Source organism: Haemaphysalis longicornis, unplaced genomic scaffold (genome assembly GCF_048455015.1).
Source record: "Haemaphysalis longicornis isolate Haplotype H1 unplaced genomic scaffold, Haemaphysalis longicornis Haplotype H1 scaffold_2, whole genome shotgun sequence".
Taxonomy (NCBI): Eukaryota; Metazoa; Arthropoda; class Arachnida; order Ixodida; family Ixodidae; genus Haemaphysalis; species Haemaphysalis longicornis.
In genome coordinates this window covers 144,461,956-144,479,610 of record NW_027526295.1, presented here as the reverse complement: position 1 = coordinate 144,479,610, position 17,655 = coordinate 144,461,956, and the positions used below count along the sequence as shown (strand labels likewise).

The 17,655-nt window shown below is 48.0% G+C and overlaps 1 protein-coding gene across 1 annotated transcript; it reads left to right on the top strand.

The window, feature by feature from the left end:
* Nucleotides 1–7,124: 7,124 nt before the first annotated feature.
* On the top strand, nt 7,125–17,408 carry LOC144168332 (uncharacterized). Its single transcript, XM_077697339.1, has 3 exons — nt 7,125–7,256; nt 12,432–12,560; nt 16,890–17,408. Exons 1-3 carry the CDS (start codon nt 7,125–7,127, stop codon nt 17,406–17,408), a joined length of 780 nt encoding a protein of 259 aa, XP_077553465.1.
* The last annotated feature ends 247 nt before the right edge of the window (nt 17,409–17,655 follow it).

Below are 17,655 nucleotides of genomic sequence, written 5' to 3'. Positions count from 1 at the left end.
AGTCGTACCTCCCGTTCCATCTGGAGGCCCCCTCGCATATGGTGCCGGAGCTGTGGTGCCTTACAATGGCTACGCCGGCAACGGAAGATACGGATATGACGCGTTCGGTCATGCTGGTACCGCTTACGGGTCCGTTCCGTACGGAGGCTACGGCAGCTTTGCTAGAGGAACTCCTGCCCTTGGAGGATACGCTGGTGGCTACACACCGACTGGCTACTCTGTGGCCGGCAAACACAACAGTTTCGCTGCTGGTCCGTACGGCTACCGACGCAGTTAATAGTGTGTGTAATGCTAATAAAAGGCAATGCTGTAAGTGGGAGAGTGGCTGTTGATGACCGGCCTGGAATATCTTCTTCCAGGCTAATAAACAGTGTGGTTCGTGAAATATGTAGTTTCCTTCTATTCGTTCAATAATCGATACGGTAAGAAAAAACACGCGTTCGTTTAGTGTGGGGCGCAGGAAGTCTGTAACACTGTACTGCGCAATTGGACCGATGTCTTTTACTTCCTCCCCTTCTCGTCTCTTCTTGACAGCAGGATGTTTAACAGCGCAGCTGTTTAAAGGCGCACTGCAATGAAACTTTACTTGCCCCAAACTATATATCAAGGCGTGGTATACACCACTGAAGCTTCTTATGACCTAATTTTAAACTCCACGCGCACGCAGTACTTTTATTAGAATCGCTCGAAGACACGCCGCTTCAGCCGACGCAGCACCTAGCGATGTTTCGCCAAAACTGGCTGCCACTGTGGCGAACTTCCGGATGTGACGTTGAAATCAGGACTTCCGTTCCGCAGTCGTCTCTCTTCAATAGCTGTTTTACATGCGGCCTCACACGAGTGAGCAGCGTTATTTGTTCATTTTTATGAATAATTGCTTTCACGCCATTCGGAAATGCCAGAGGATGAAGAAGCTCCGGGAGGCAGAGAAAAAAAAAATTCCAAGGTTGCCGGCACCGCCCGCCGGTCGACGCCAGAAGGTACGCCGTCGGCGAGCGAGTACGGATTTGCGCGATGGCTGATTTCGTGCTTGCCACGGCCACAGCAGTCTGTCTATCGACTTTATGAGCAAGCACTGACAGGCGAGTACCGCATACGCGTGACGATACCTTCTTTCCGCGGCTGATCGGTGTGTCGGGCGCCTGAAACAGTAAAGGAGCTGTGCGGAGCACTGCAAGCTCGCGGCCGGCCGGTTCTACGAGTGCGCCATAAGCGAGAAGGACCGACGCGCGACGAATCGCTGTCGTCGCGGCCGGTCGGGGCTCCAACGAGTACGGTAGCTAGCTGTACAGCGCACTGCACGATAGGGGCCGGTCCACTTTACGAAAGCGCGATTAGCGCGAGTACGGCAGACGTCAGGCGATACGCTGTTGTCACTGTTTTCGCTGCCGGTCGGGGCGCTAACAAGTACAGAACGCATTGCACTGCACAGAACCGATTCAGTTCAAACAACTTCGTCAAAAAATAGATAAGAACTAGTCGCTGTTAGCAACATTGCTCTCACCGATTAGAAAAAAACAGATTTAGCAGGATGGGTAACAACAAGGTAGCCAGCAACTAGTCTCGGGTAAGGTCATTGTTTCACGACGCCAACCAAGACACTGCAGTGCTTCCGTCGCTGTATTATTTTTAGAAACCGCGATTCATTATCCAAAGATTTGCAAAGAGGAACAAAACTGCCCGTGTAAACAAATATTCTAAAAGTCTGGATTTGAACTTTGATAATAATCGCTGAAATCTAATTCTTACACGCTAGCCGCCATGTTTCGACGCTTTCTTCCCACGGTAGCATTTATTGTTTGTTTTCTGCTTTCACAAACTCGGGATGATTGAATCAGCACAGCCAATATTCCCCGTGCCAGCGCCCATGTAGCGCTCAGCACTGTCTTTCGTGCACGTATTTCCCAGATATCAGCTTCGCCATGACACCTCGCGATGCCTGTGTTTACCTTTTACAGGACGACTGTAGACGCGTCTCAGCCGCTCACTGTGCAGCAATAATAGTTGAACGAACTTCCCAACCCATTCTCGAATATGTTTGGAGTTGTCCAAGAAACGGACGACCCGAAACACTTCGAATGCGCGCACTCTTCACGCAGTCCGCCGTGCGAGGATCCGCCGCCTGCGCCCCCTAACCTTAAGCCTGAGTGGAACGTCATCCGGCCGGCCGTAATGGCCGCCCTTTTTTTTCCCTCTTTCGGCTTGGAAAATGGAATTTTCGATCTTAGTTTATGATGCGGCGATTCATATATGTGCCTGAAATTGTACCACCTTTAAAAGAAAGATGTACCAAATTTCCAGAAAATGTTTTTCGCTCAATTTCAAAAGTTTTTTTTTCTGAAATTAACAGAACCATTATTTCTATAAAATAACTTGCCTTTATTTCTATATCTGTGTAAACGAGATTGCTGTACGATGGCTTCACGCATCAACACTATTTCGATTAAATGACGTTACTTTATTTCTTTGTGTAAAAACGATTGCTCGAAAATGGCGTTGTCGCATGGCCGCAAGGCCTTCAAAAACCAGCCGTCAGTGCTTCAAAATTACCGATGACCACTACACATGTCATCGCTCATTCTGGTATGAAATCGCATCATGACTACAATCACGAACGAGAGCAAAAGGGTTATATGAAGTTTTGTAGGAGCGAAGCACCTTAGAGATTCGAGCTGTCGGCGTCTACTGTTGTCAAGCGACAGTAGACGCCGACATCTCCTGTTGTGAAGTTGTCAAACAATGGCCAAGAAACAACCGCACAATTGATAAAACGGGATCAAAATGAACCAACACGATAAACGAGATGCAAAAACCACGAATAAAAATAACATATTTCAGGGTAGCTTGACTGCGGTAGCGCGCCAAGGCGTACATTAGCGTGGACGAGCGTAGCTCGCTTTTGGTGAGAGCGGTACAATCCGTTTGGACGAGCTCGCAGCTAGTCTACGGTAGGGAAAGGGTTAAGATTGAGCTTACTTCGGTGGGGTCGCTCAAAACAACAACAACAAAATACTCCTCCTGCGTCAAGCGCCCCGTACGCCCTCCGCGCCGATGCGTAGGCGGAGTCAAGCCTCGGCTGTATGACACCATTGCGCCGACTGGGCGACGCCTTCGCGCGCGATGGCACCACTCGACCTTCGAGAATACTCTGCCCAGCATTCGTGGCGTGATTACTCGCCTACTCTTCTTCACGCCAGTTCACATGCGTTCGCGCCTTAAGTGGGAAGAACAGAACAAGCTGGCGCTACGCACGCCCAGTTCGCGAAGCCTGTTGCCCCTGGTTCTAGCGCATGCTGACACAGTCCACGTTGGGAGGTGTGATAAAGCCTTCGGACAAAACGATCCGGGCATGCCAGGCGTAGGAAACTTTCAGCGGCAAGTTCGTTGGAAATTTATGTGACGGCCAACAGCCGGGCCTCCAACGAAGGGAGAGATGGGGCGACAGAAGAAAAGCGTCACTCCCGAAGGACAGGAACCGCGGCGCGAAAGCCGCCGTGCCGCTTCTCGAAAACGGATGCTACGACTTCGGTCGAATCAGGAAACAAATGACTGATACTAAAAATAAAACAATTCATTGCACATACCTTAAAGGGGTCGTGAAGAGACTTTCAAACAAACGATATTCTGTGGGTGCTTATAACTATGAATTCTTGATAAACAAACAATGCATACCCGTTTCGTTGCCCAATATCGGCAAATAGGAAAAAAATGCAGTTCAGGTTTTAACGAGGCTTTCCTCCTCAACCCAGGAAGTGAGTCGTGACGTCTTTCTAAGCAGTCAATCGCAGTTCCCCCTCTTCTGCACGATGTGTCGGCATAGAGCAGTCTCGCAAAGTGTCGGATAAAGCTACAACGTCGGTGCCATGATTAAACTCGCCCTGCAACTGAACGGGAGATGTCTAGCTCTCTGATGCGACTGATCAATATGGAATGAACTGTCAGTCAACAACGCGGACGAGCGCCGCAATCAGAGTTAACCATGTTTAAAGCAAACTTCTGAATTTGTAAACTCTTTATGCTCTTTCACACGAGTCGAAACTGTCATTCTGCTTGCCAGTATACTTGAACAAGCTTGTCGTCGTCTGTCTCACGTGTCCTGTAATGTGAGTTGCGAGAACGTGAAACTTCTGACCTGACGAGATAAATCAACGAAAGCTTAAAATGACAATTTCCTACATAAACCATTTATCGAAGTAACTTCGAGAAGTCGGAACTTAACCCCAACAAGTCACTTTTAAGGCCGATTGACACGGCGGACGAAATCACTGATACGGACCTCGGAATGCGTAGCATGTGATACGACGTCAGCGATTCGTGACTCTCGCGAACGGACCGCGGGCGACGCGGGCTAACCATTCCGGGCATTAGTTGCGCTCGCGATTCTGGCGGGGAAATACAGCAAATTACTGCAATTTGGCGCCCAAAAGGCTGGATAGTCTAGCAACTATGCCTCTCTTCTCTGACGAGTGGGCGTATCGATAGGGTCCCTAGAAAGGGACCATAATATCGAGTTCGGCGCTAGATCTTCGTTTGTTGACATTTTTATGCTGTTATGCCGTTTCCCAGAGGAACGAATGCTTGTTTCTGCATGGTAGCACCAAGGTACAGGGATTTGGCGCCAGGGGCATTTGACTTGTGAGACACAAACACGAAACACTGATCGAAGTGTTCGTCAACTGCCGGCCCAGCTATGATTCCAAAATGAGAAGTGTGGCAGGCACGCAGCAACTTTGGGAGCTACGCCAGAAAGCCGAGAAAGATAGATCGCTTGAAGCGAAAGCAAAGAATACAGGATGGCAAGTTGGGCTAGTTGGTGCAGCTTAAGATTCATGGTTCAAATTCAGCGCTGTGCACCGTCCACTCTTCTTTTGTGCCTGTGGTCTTTGAGCTGTTTTTTCACAATGAAAAAAAGAATGGAAGAGTTGCCCGATGCAAACATATAAAAATAGTACTAAAAATTTTGGCAATTTACTAAAAATACATGAAAAATAAGGTCGTCGCCTTTCGATCTTACACAGTACAATGTACTTGCAAATTCTTAAATCAAGTCGAGCAAAAAACCATGTCCTACAGTGGCCTACGTGTTTATGTGGTTTGTACAAACATGGGTACTATTTTTCGTCTTCTTCCAGACACAAAAGTACCCATCCAGAACCATGGGTGCCAGTGGGCGATACCACCCTCCCGCATGATCTCGCGATGGTCGTCGCATTTTGGCGATCGGTTCCGTTGCCATTCGTGGATCCGCATCGAGGGACCTTACACGTCTTCTGGACTATTTTAGTTTTCTTGTGCCATTCTTGTCTTAACCCGTAATCTGACACTTTCTACACCAATGAATCCCACCGCCTGACATTCCCGCTTTCCTCGTGCGGAACCCTGTAGATATTTTGGTCCAGATAGATTATGCCTAACTATATATAGTTTTCATGTTTTGGAGGCGCAACCCGTGATGGCGGCGCCTTGAGCAGCGAATTGTCGTCTCTGGTTCGGAATCTTTTATTGAGCTGGAAACTTTCAACCGCTGTAGACGTTTTTACGGAATTCTGTAAGGCCCTATTGTTTTTTTATACCTCGTACGCAGACAAACGCTGAGAAAATTAACGATACGATTTGCATGTGATAGGACGTTCTAAATGTGTGTAATTGTAACGATGTAGTGTGACATATCAAAGGTCTTCGCCGAGCAGGTCTCATGGCGCGCGCTGTTTGCTGAGCTTCGCTAGGTATGGGACTCTTCTGTTGCTGCTGCTCGCCGCAGAGCTGTTATGGATGCGTATATCTTTTTACAGCGAAGTGAAACCTGAAACCTGAAATAATCTTTTCATGAATCCGGCGTGCGCCGTGCGTATCAAAGAAAGGCATACATAGAGTTGCGGAGAGTATTGCACCAGTGAAAATGCACATTTTATCCACAGTGCTTTAGCATTGCAATTTTTGCCAACCCCTCTGCAGAATATAAGCGGTCTTTTTTCTGGAAACTTGTGATGTGTCCAGACCCACAAGTCCTGCTGCTCATTTAATCTACCTCCGGCCACACGTTCAGGCGGCTGGCGCACTCATAAACCTTATACTCGTGTCATTGACAACGAAACACACAGACTTCCTTGTCGCATACTACGCCGCTCCTGCAAAGTACAGAAGTTTGCATTCAACTTCTAAGACTGTGCGACAAGACATCTTGAATGGTAGGTGCGTTGCTTTTTTGCAGCCGCGATGGAGAGTAACGTGCGCAGGGACTTCTACGTTGTCTGGAAAAATTCCCATTTAAACACTCCTGTAGGCATCTCCCGCTTGTATAGTTTGCTATGTTGAATACAGTTGGAGAAAGTTTTTATGATTTTCTAGCAAAATAAAATGTTATCTTTGGACCTATTATTAGAATTTCTTCACATAACGCTCAATACCTTTTGAAGTTATTCGATTGTTTCACGATTATTCAAAATGGCAGTTTTGCGAAAGCAGTGCCTCTTTATTACAAACTAGGCTTTACTTAAAGGAAATCAAAGCGGGCACATAGCTCGTGAGCAACTGGAGGTCACCAATTCAAAAAATCATACTAGTCGCACACTATTTTTACGAGTTGAGTATATCGCGCTATAAGGTGGGAATAAAATGATCTTAATCCGAAGAAAATTCCTTCGCGAACTTAACTCCCCTTACGGGCCTATTATCAATTCTTTACAGCTACACTGTGCCTGGGTCTTCCTTAGCTTTCGTTTTTTCTTGTCTTTTAGCCCGTATAACTTCGACTGTATTCTTTTGCGCTACACAGTGCTTGCGGCCGTTTCTTTGCTTCCATTTCTTCGTCTTACGGCGTGCATTAATTCTGCAAGCAGACCGGCACACGCCGCAGCATCCCAACACTCAGGGTTCTGTGTGGTGGGTGTGGATCTCTTTTATTTGCAGAGCCTTCAGCTGTCACGCTGGACGCCCTGCTCTAGAACTTTTACTTTTCTGATTCACAGTTTTGCGAATTTGTAACGCGAGCACATTAGCTACTCGAAACTCCCGATTCAGGGTCAATTCCGCTCATGAACATGTGCTCCGAAGAAAATAAACTTTTTTTCCGCTCGCAACGAGCTCAGAGGAGAACGAGAAAATACTTTATTGTGAGCCTGGTGATGTGGGAGTGGTTCCTCACTCCAGGAGATTATGGGACGAACGTGCTGTTTCAGCCCTGGACGCCAGGAGTTGCTGCATCCAAGCCGGCGCTGGTCGTCAGGTTCTCCCACAGCTCAGGCAGGGCTAGGGAAGTGGGTAAAAATGGGAGGGCTGTGCTGTGTGCGCGCCTCAAGATCATGTGTATGAGGGTACATAGATTCGGATTGAATTTACATGTGGCAGGGTATTGCGTGGGGTACATCCGATGTAGCCAAGTTGGATGACGAAAGGTGTTTGTTTAAAACTTTAAAGCCTCCGTAGTATTACTTCTGTTTTAGTAAGCTGCGGGTGAGGAGGGGGAAAATGTTGTCTTGGTGTGAGGTAATGTTGGGTGATGTCTTGTAATGTGAGCAGGGCAACAGTACTCGGTGTTTGCTCAGAGAACTGGGAGGAGAGTTCGCAGGCTTGTCTAAGGGCAAATTTATTCCCCATAAGTGGAGAGTGTTCCGCCGTCCACACAATGTCGATCTTCCTGTTGGGGGTGTGTTGAGCCAAGAGATTCCACGTAGTTGAGGCCCCGTCCCCCGAGAAAAAGCTGCGACAGAAGGCTTAGTGAGGCATAGTGTTTCACAGTGTCAGTGTCTCTTTGAGGGGTATCTTGAATTTCACCTAAAGAGCCCTTGTCAGTCGAAATGGTAATATCATCCGCATACAGTGCATGGTGAACACGAGGAATGGCTTTAAGCTGGCGAGAGATACCGAGGAGGGCGATCGGACACCACAGTCTAAAAACGTTTATTTTTTTTAACGTTATGTGTTGAACTCGGTTATGCGTCGTTAATTACTGAACTCCAGTGTTGCCATTGTGGCCGATTTACTATGCCGATGCCGTAGTTCCGCCAGGTGGGGTTAAGTTTAATCCTCAAAATCGCCAGCTTTGCTTCGCTCGCAGTAGGGTCTGCGACTGCTCGGCTATAAAGTACCGTTCGTATCAACCAATGCTGATTGTACCGGTCGTTACCTACAATACCGGCGAGCAATAGTGGATTGCCGGCTACGTCTAGACCTTTTTTCTCAGCTGTGCAAACGTCAGCGTACAAGTGTAAACCACATGGCTGTCATATCTGCCTGATCGACTTGCATACTTTATTTACGAGCATTTCGTCCATTTAAACAAACAAAACTTTGTCAAACCTCGCTTTACGTTGCGGGGCTTTCTTATTACGTGATGGTCCTCTGTTTTTGTGCAAACCTTTTGAGGGGAAGTTCAAATTTGCATAAAGCAGCTCCAGCTCCAACCGGGCGATTCTGCACGTGGAAGCACCTAGAAGCGCCGTCATTTCTGCAAAAAAACATGTTTCTCCAGGGAAGTAAGCACTAACCGACAAAAACGTTTTCACCTGCTGCGGCATTTTCACCGTAGCTGGAGCGCCACGCTTTTAGCAGCTCCGTAGGGATGATTTACAAGCCCAACAACTGGCAAAGTTGGGTATGGCAGCTGTTCCTGGTCAATGCCTTGGTTGAGAACCACAGTTATCTTCAGGATATCTTTTTAAGCCACTGCTCCCGTACCGAAGTGATGGAGCTTGATGAGAACAAATTGCCTTTACCGTGCGCCTGCCTTGATTGCTCAACTGTACGCAACAAATACCATCGCTTTCGCGAAAATGTTTCCGGGTCTTCCACATATGCTTCGGCGAAAGCGTTTCTTTTAGCCAGGTTTGTCGTCAAGTCTAGCGCCTGTCTAAGCCGCATATGAGCTATAACCTGTAGAATCGGACTACTGCACCTACTTTTTCTCGAATCAATATCCATGCTGCTGCTACACTGTATCCACAGAAGATGAAGGCCGCCAATACATCGCGGGAAATGTTTCAGGCACGCTCGTTTTAAGTGCGAATGCACTTCTTAAGCGACCCTGAACCTGCGTCCACCGGCGATCTCCGCATAGCATACCCACGTGGGGGATTGGCCAGGAATCGGGCGGGAGAAGGGCTAATGCACCCGCTTAAAGGAGTACTGACACGAAATTTCAAAGCTGAGATCCGCTCTAGCAATCACGTACAACGACAACACAAATAGGTGTCTGTGAATACATGCATCTTTCTTTCTTTGTAGTTGTGTGTGTGTGTGTGATCTCTCTTTCGCGAACATTACCGAACCGCGCAAATTCAACTCGTGCATTCGCACTTTCACATTCTTCCCCTCGGGGAAATGCGGGGAATTTTTTTTCCTTTGTTAAACCGGTGCTATGCCCCGTACACCAATGGGAATGGGCCGCCCGCGAGTATATCTCTCTGGATTTTCTTTTTCTTTTGATGCACTACCTGAAACAGTGCGTGCCGAGGAACGACATGGAACGCGTTAGCGAAGGGTTAGCACATGTGGACACTTTTTTGCGGACGATATGTGGGTGATTGCGAGGGGGGGGGGGGGGTCACTCAGTGGGCGCCGGCCGGGTGCGTGCATTCTCGAACCTAGTCAAGTAACAATTTCGCTTTAGAAACATCCTATTTGAGCTCACTGTCCAGCCCGCGGTAGGTGTGCACTTCCTCTGATGGGGATCGTCAGAGACTTAGCACAATAAAGCGAGACAAGAGTAGTAGGAGGAAGAATCTTAATGGGCAAAAATGAATTGTGGGGTAACTTCCTAGTCCGGACGTCCAGGGGCAATCCTGATTACGTCCGGTCGCTAAACCAAGATAATCTGGTCGTCTCGGATCGAGCTGGACAACATGCCGTCCCACTGCTCACGGGAAGGGCTGGTAATGGGGGGAATGTCGGGGTTGCGGTCTAACTCCCAGATGATGTGATATAGTAGGCCTGAATTGCCGCAAAACGCACACTCCGGGGAGTGTTGTGTGGGGAATAGGTGATTTAGTCGTACTGGATTTGGGAACGTGTTTGTTTGAATTCGTCCCAATGTGTTTTCCTGCATTTTTGACAAACTGCGTAGGGCGGGGGGAAAGGTCCTTCTACCTAATCTATAATATTGGGTTATTTCCTGGAAGGTCTCAATCGGCGTTTTACTGTGCTCGTCCTCTGGGGCCCGGTTGGTGAGAGCGCGGGCCAATGCATGGGCTGCGTCATTGCCCGGGATATCGGAGTGGGCAGGAGTCCAGACGATTATGAGCATGGGAGAGGGAGGGGTTTTGCTCAGGAGGCGCAGTGCTGTTGAAGAAACTGCACCAGCGGCGTAGCTTGTGCATGCCGCTTGTCAATCGGTCATTATCGTAATCGCGCTGGTTTCTGTTATGGCTAAGACAATCGCCACTTCTTCCGCTTCCTGGGTGGAACCGGTCTTTATTGTGAGACTGGTGAGTGATTGATCCCTTGAGGTGACCATTGCAACCGCTGCTCCTCGGTAACGCTGGTATGGGGCGGCATCAGTGTACACTGCATTGGAGTCTTTAGAAAACCGCTTGTGGAGGTCCGCTGCTCTGGCTTTTGTCCTCCCCTTATGATGGTCTGGGTGCATATTTTTTGTTTAAAGAAAAAACAGCTGGAAAGCCGATCAAACGAGTATACATTACAGCGCCAGCCGGTGCAGTGGCATCGGAAAACTAAAAAAACCAAACTAGCAGTAAACAATTGCTCCGTAGAATCGCGGTGCATGGGCCGGTCACTATCCATAAAGCCGGTCGTGCGCCCCACAAAAGAAAATGTAAGCTATTCGGCCATACGCTCACGTGATTTGTCAGCCCTTCTACAGGCTTTTTTCTGACTTCTTGTCTTTCACAGCATTATTGTATGCAGAGCCGCATCAGACAATCTGCTCCTCGGCGCCAGCGCGCACTTGCCTGTATACATTCTTAGCGTTGCCTAACAAACCGTAGTGAGTCAGCACGTGTGTTGTACCTCTTTGTGCAATCCCGGTATTTTTCCCCCGCTCTGCTTTGTCTCCCAGGAGGATTTCTGATCTCGCCCTATTTCCAGTTCGTAGCTAGAGCGCCAGAGGGTTTGGATTTTCGCGGTATTGTGGCGGCTGAGTATTGACCTTGGCCAAAACAGGAACATCTTGCTGAGGTTTGACTTTGTGTTTCAGTTATTTCGCAACCCTGTTTTAAGAAGGCCAGGGAAAAAGTTCTTAAAACAGCTTGAAGGTCCCTGGCCCCCTTACACACAGAGCAGCAAGTCAAGTATGCCGAGATCAAATACAATTATAACTCATCAAAGCGCGCGCCCAGCTGGCGTTCGCACAAACCGTGTCCGGAAAGCAGGTAACCTATTCAACTTAAAATGACATCGGCGGCCACGTATGTCCGCAAAATTATCCATACAATTAAGAAAATGTGGAAGGGGCGACAGTTGCGCCAAGGGGAGCACGATGACTCGCAAGTGATTTAAACACTACTGTACATTGACTCCACGCGCTACTTCTTATTCAAGGTACTTATATATATCAAGACGTGAAAAAGCAGAGTCCCCCCCCCCCCCCCCCCCGCAACTCTGCATAGCACATGCCTAACAAATAAAACCAAAAACGAAATATCCGCCTTCAGTTTCAACCTAAGCTACAGACACTAGTCCCTGTGACCGGAGTTATTAGCTGTCTCCCGAGAAACTGACCAGATGGCGCAAGCGCCCCTAAGAACCTTGGTTTCAATCTCAGGTATCCCCAGGAACCCTTACATAGAACTGGCGGCATCGCCGTTATATAAGTGTTGACTGCGCCGTTATCCGTGTTATAAGTTCAGTCGCTCGCACGATTTCGCGTCATCATCTCACTAGAATCTGTCTAGACGTCCTGTTTGTTTAAGTTTAAATTTTGGATCGGCGTATAAAAAAGTAGTGGTTCCAGCTCAAGGACTTTTCGGGGAAAATGAGTTAGGGTCCGGTTTGCCCTTTCAAATTCGGTTCTACTCAACACCCTTATGAATGAAGTCTGTTGTGAGGTTACCTATGTTATTGCATAGAACACGGGCAACCGATTCAGCAACTACTACACTACGCAGGGACATCGTGCATCTTCTGTTCGCTTTAAATGTACAAGGCTCCGGTGCGGCACGATAACGGCGGCATCAGCGTGTCCCCTACAAGGGCGGCTGAAAACAACACAACGATCGTGCGAGAAACATAAAGCAAATTCGCGTTCAGGCCACGGGGTTACGAAAATGGCGTAAGTGTGACATTAATTTGCACGAATGTTTGTTACAGCCTTTCGCCACAGAGAAAGAGGCTTAAGCAACCGCTCTTGGAACCCAACGCGCACTGTCCTTGCACGTCTACGCGTCCGCGATGTCTTTCAGTCGAAATAAAGTTAAAAGCACATGGCGAAACAAACAGAACAGCACTGTAATTCTCGTCTTTGTGCAAGGGGCCAACAGTTGAACCTCTGCCGCAATGCCTCGGATATAAAAGTGCGGTGCACGAGGTACGGAGAGACACAGAACCTTGCAGTTCCCCACAGCTCTGCGGGCCTCACCTTCCGGATTACTCAGGCCAACGTCGCTGTTGCAGGCGAACAGATTAGCAGAAATGTTGCCAAAGGTAAGGTTTTTGTACTCCTTCGTTACACGCGTAGGTGCACTGGACTAGCTGACGACAAATCCCCATAAAATTATTTAGAGGGCAAGGATGTAGATGGAGACACGATGCATAGAAACACACAATAAAAGCTGAGAAGGTCAACACGCACAGGCATAAAGCAGAAAGTAAAGAGAGGCAGTTTACAGAAATGTATCTCACGATGCCAGACAGAACAAGCTTATTGGTACTGACCTATTTACTTGTATTTCAATCAAAAACATTCGTGTAAGAAATCAATTTGCCTTGGTAATAACTAGTTGACCTACGAGGCAAATTAATATCCTGTTTTGTTACCTTCGCGAACAGAAAGAGGGAAAGAGGCATCGGCTGGTCGAATGAAAACTACTTCCGTGAGTTTGAAGTAGGCCCTTAAACCAGTTTGAAGTAGGCCTTTGTAAACCACGCCGCAGATCCGTGAAACCCATGCTTATTGACAGAAGCAGGGGACATCGCAGTTTTTGGTCCAGATATTATAGAATACACAAAGCATCTCATTGTTTCCCCGAAGGATTTGTGAGACCATTTTGAAATAAACAGTCAAATGGATAGACCAAGCTCACTTACATCAGACATTAAGAGCAAAGAATCAAGAAAGGAACATGTTTACTTAGAGGGACACTGAAATGTTTTGTAAACATTGCGGTATTACTAGCGCAGAGTGTAGTCTAGAGCCACTCAACCATGTTTCGACAACTAACGCTCTCTTTACGCGACTTCATTTGGTAGAAGCATCAATTTGGAAATGCTGTGCTCCTCTCTGCATCCTTCTTGCCGATTTCTTATGACGTTTCGTATGACGTCAAAACAAGATGGCTTGGATTGACTGCGCTATTTCATGGCTCGCCAACCCTCCTACAGAATTAGTCGGCCCAGCGTTTAGTTGGCCGGCCGCCGGCGGGTCATCGCAATTCGTTCACTCACTTGAATCTAAGCCACGACATGTTTCTTGCCCGAAAGAGCGTGCCTTTAATTTGTTAGTTTGTCTGCTGTATCAATATCAAGTCCAAGAAGCACGACACAAGTGCACATACGACGTTTCGCTGACTGGTACGCTAGTAGGGAAATCTACGGCCAATTAAAGGTGGAAGAAGAGCCAGCTAAGCTAATATACGTACAAAGAAAAATAAAATCATCCCGAACATTTGTTGTACAGCGTAAGACCAAGGTGGGGGAAGCACTGTTTGGGCTCGTTTAACTAGCACAGTAATCAGTATCACCACCACACATTTGCTACCGCTCTTCTACACAAGGAATGCCGTCGCTAGAGATTGGGTATATTAGAAATTTCAGGGACGCTTACTGCACGAGCTTGCAAAGCGAGAACTAAATAAAAATGTTATATTTGCGCGCTCGTCAGCGGTGGCTTATGGCCGAGTGACCAGGTCCCGAGAACTAGGTATATTGTTTTGCAATTCGCAAGTTCCAATCCCCAAAAGTGCATGTTTTTTTGCAGTTGATTTTTTGTTTTTGGTCAATGCTTTCTGTACTGAATTCACTATTTTTGCACTGTAACATTCATTGCTCTACCAGAGAGTTCGCAAAACGCGTGAGGACTGACACTGACGCGCTGGCGAGTTCTCGTTGGCATGGTGTTGCCATAAGCACCGACGGCTTGCGGGAACAGAATGGAATCAGCCGACCCTTGACCTGGTTCGACCACGCCTCTTACGATAAAGGCACGGATCAGGCAAGCTTCAAATGTGGGGGAAATGCGCGTCGCATTTGAGCGTCTCCGGTGTCACGGAGGGCGTTCATCCACTGCGTACGCCTTGGCTAGTGATTTCTACGATTCGAAGCCGGTGTGGTAGGCTTATATGACGCATTTCGCAGCAGTCAACATGGCAGAAGCTCGGTATGCCGATTACCGTGATATCGAGAATACCCACCCAACGATAACGACGGCATGACAAGCATGCTGTTTCACATAACCAAAACCAAAACCAAAACTCGTTTTCGTTTTAACGTTGGACATCGTCCGATCGCAGCAGCGCCTCGTAAGGACGTAACTGCTTTGGTTGGTGCGGCCGCCGCAGACCGCGCATGGTAGTTTTTCTTCCTTCGGCCTTTCTGAACTGCATACCGCTTTACCGGCCGGATAAATGATGAAAATGGCGTTTGTTTGATCCAGTCTACGCATTGAAAGCAAGAACAGAAGCTAGACTAATTCCCTTGCGTGTCCCTCTAATTGCTGTACTTTACCCGCGTCAAATATCTTAGCGCTCATTGTTTTGTAGCATTTTTATTCAAAGACATGCCGCTGCATACTTTTTCGCGGCCGTTGTGAGTTCATAACCGACAGCTCTGCTTCGTTAATTGCTTCACGATCATAGAGCATCAACGCCTGGTTTTTGTATACGTGTTTATTTAGGCTGCTTCCTGAAAAAAAAACGATGATTTGTTCTGGCATGCAACCCGCCGCGGTGGCTCAGTGGCTAAGGCGTTGTTTGTCCTGCTGAGCACGAGGACGCGGGTTCGATCCCCGGCCACAGCGGCCGCTTTTCTGGTGGAGGCTAAAAGCAAAAAAAAAATCGCTGCGTATGTGCTCCTTTTGTTGCAAATGTCCACGAAACACGATAGTCGACTGGTGCCCTGGCAAGTAAATGTCTCCCTTCGCTTTCCCGCTCACCTTGCATGCTGTTCCTCTCCCGTCTCATTCTTATCAAACGCTAGAGGTTTGCTCAAGTTAATTTATATTTACCGCGTTCCACTGCTCCAAGTCGGGTGCCGCGATGCCAGTGGTGCCGCACGGAGGAGACGCGCGTGAATGGAGTCACCCTACTACAATGTTTATAGAGCCACGTTGCCCTACTCCACGAGCGTTCCAAGCGGGACGTAAAATACATCTATTGGAAACTTTCGTCTGCTGCCGTTTGATTGTTTAAATGCCACCAGATAGCACCAGCAACCGCGGGCGACGGTTTTCTGTAGTTGATGTATAGCATTTCTTTTGCTATCGCAAAAACCAACCATCTGTGAATTTTTAAAATGAGAAACACTGCAAATATCAATCATGTTTTTATTTTCTGTCTTATATTGGCGTAATGGCTTGTACTTGTTCAACAATGTTGACAAGTATTTACATTAACACTGAACTTACGTGGGTATATAAGGCAGTTTCTGTTCTACTTTGGCCGAATGGCTGAATCGAGTAACAGACAGACAGACAGACAGACAGACAGACAGACAGACAGACACACAAACAGACCAAAACTTCTGCATTTAATTAGACCAAGAAAGACTATCGTCTTTAAGACGACCGTGTGTACGACATTACGGCGCACGTTAAAGATCCGCAGATGGTCAAAATTAATCCGGATTCAATTACGGCGCGCGTTATCGCCCTCGTAGCGCCGACGCGTTAAACCCTACAATCAAATCAATGTTATAGCATGCACGGTGTCACTGCCACCGCAGTGCGGTGTCAATAGCATCTTGTCGTAAATCAGGCGTTCCAATTTGACCGCTGAGCGTGAATATATGTTGTCTCGGTAACGTTTTCTGTATTGCAGACTCAACTACTCCTCGTGTGCCTGTTTGCAAGCAGCTATGCTCTCGACCACCATCACCCCGCTGGTCAGCCTGGCTACCGAGGCGTTGGCTACGCGGGCTACGCAGGGTACACAGGTCCAGCTCCGGGGGGCCCTTATGGGTCGTACGCTGACTACACCTCTGTACGTATCTTAACACTGCTTTTGTGCTTGCACTTGTGCCGCCATCTCGCAACAATCTCAGAAAAAAAAACTTTCTTTAAAATAGCAAGGCACTCTTTGCAACACCTTTTCCGCGCAAAAACGTTAAAGTACCACAAACCTGCTTAAGACATGGGAAGTCACATAAGTGAGCTGCGAGTGAATTCAATAGAACAATGTACTACAATGTTATTGGGTAATGACGGAGCAAATGACACGTTCGTACGGCCTCAGGACACGGCGAATAAACGAATCGTTGTCACATCATTACTGGGGCTTTATTGTTTAGTTTCTAAGCTTTGTGCGGCCGGCCAGGGTCTGATTGTTTTAATGAAGTTTAAACTGGTAAACGCATATCGGAATTGGGTAGATGGCCTATAAGTCAACACAACAGGCGAATAGATCAATACTTCCATTGAAACCTTCAAAGTAATTCGCTATAACTTTTAATCACCGCCCAGCCGTAGTCAATATACTCCAATCTTTACAGGTCATTCAAGCTGTGCCATTCTTGTTGCCTGTTACAATACTCTCGCCTAAACGCCCCGACCATTGTTTTGTTTTCAGCCACCTGAGCCGTACAACTTCGGCTACGACACGGTGGACGAGTTCGGCAGCCGGCAGTTCCGCACTGAGCAGGGCGACGCCAACAACGCCAAGACGGGCTCGTATGGCTATAGGGACGTGAACGGCCTGTACAGGAGAGTGAACTACGTGGCCGACGCCAACGGTTTCCGTGCCACCGTGGACACCAATGAGCCGGGGACGGCACCTGGTGCCAGCGCCGACGCCGTCTTCAATGCAGCGCCAGTCGTCCCTCCCGTTCCATCTGGAGGCCCCCTGGCATATGGTGCCGGAGCCGTGGCGCCTTACAATGGCTACGCCGGCAACGGAAGATACGGATATGGCGCGTTCGGTCGTGCTGGTACCGGCTACGGCTCCGTTCCGTACGGAGGCTACGGCATCTTTGCTAGAGGAACTCCCGCCCTTGAAGGATATGCTGGCGGCTACACGCCAACTGGCTACTCCATGCCCGGCAAATACAACAGCTTCGCTGCTGGTCCGTACGGCTATCGACGTCGTTAATATTGTGTGTAATACTAAAACAAAGGTAACGCTGTAAGTGGGTGAGTGCTGTTGATGACGGGCAGGGAATATCTTCTTCCGGGCTAATAAACAGTGCATTTTTGTGATATGTTATTCGTGCAATGTGTAGTTTTCTTCTCTTCGTTCAATAATCGATGCTATAAGAATAAACGCGCGTTCGTTTAGGTTGGGGCGCAAGAAGTCTTCGGCAGTCTACTGCGCAATTGGGCCGATGTATTTTACTTCC

Coding starts and splice junctions, on each gene's coding strand:
- LOC144168332 (XM_077697339.1), top strand. CDS start 7,125: ATGTGGGAGTGGTTCCTCACTCCAGGAGATTATGGGACGAACGTGCTG. Junction 7,257..12,431: donor GCTCAGGCAGGGCTAGGGAA/GTGGGTAAAAAT, acceptor AGGGGCCAACAG/TTGAACCTCTGCCGCAATGC. Junction 12,561..16,889: donor CTCAGGCCAACGTCGCTGTT/GCAGGCGAACAG, acceptor TTTTGTTTTCAG/CCACCTGAGCCGTACAACTT.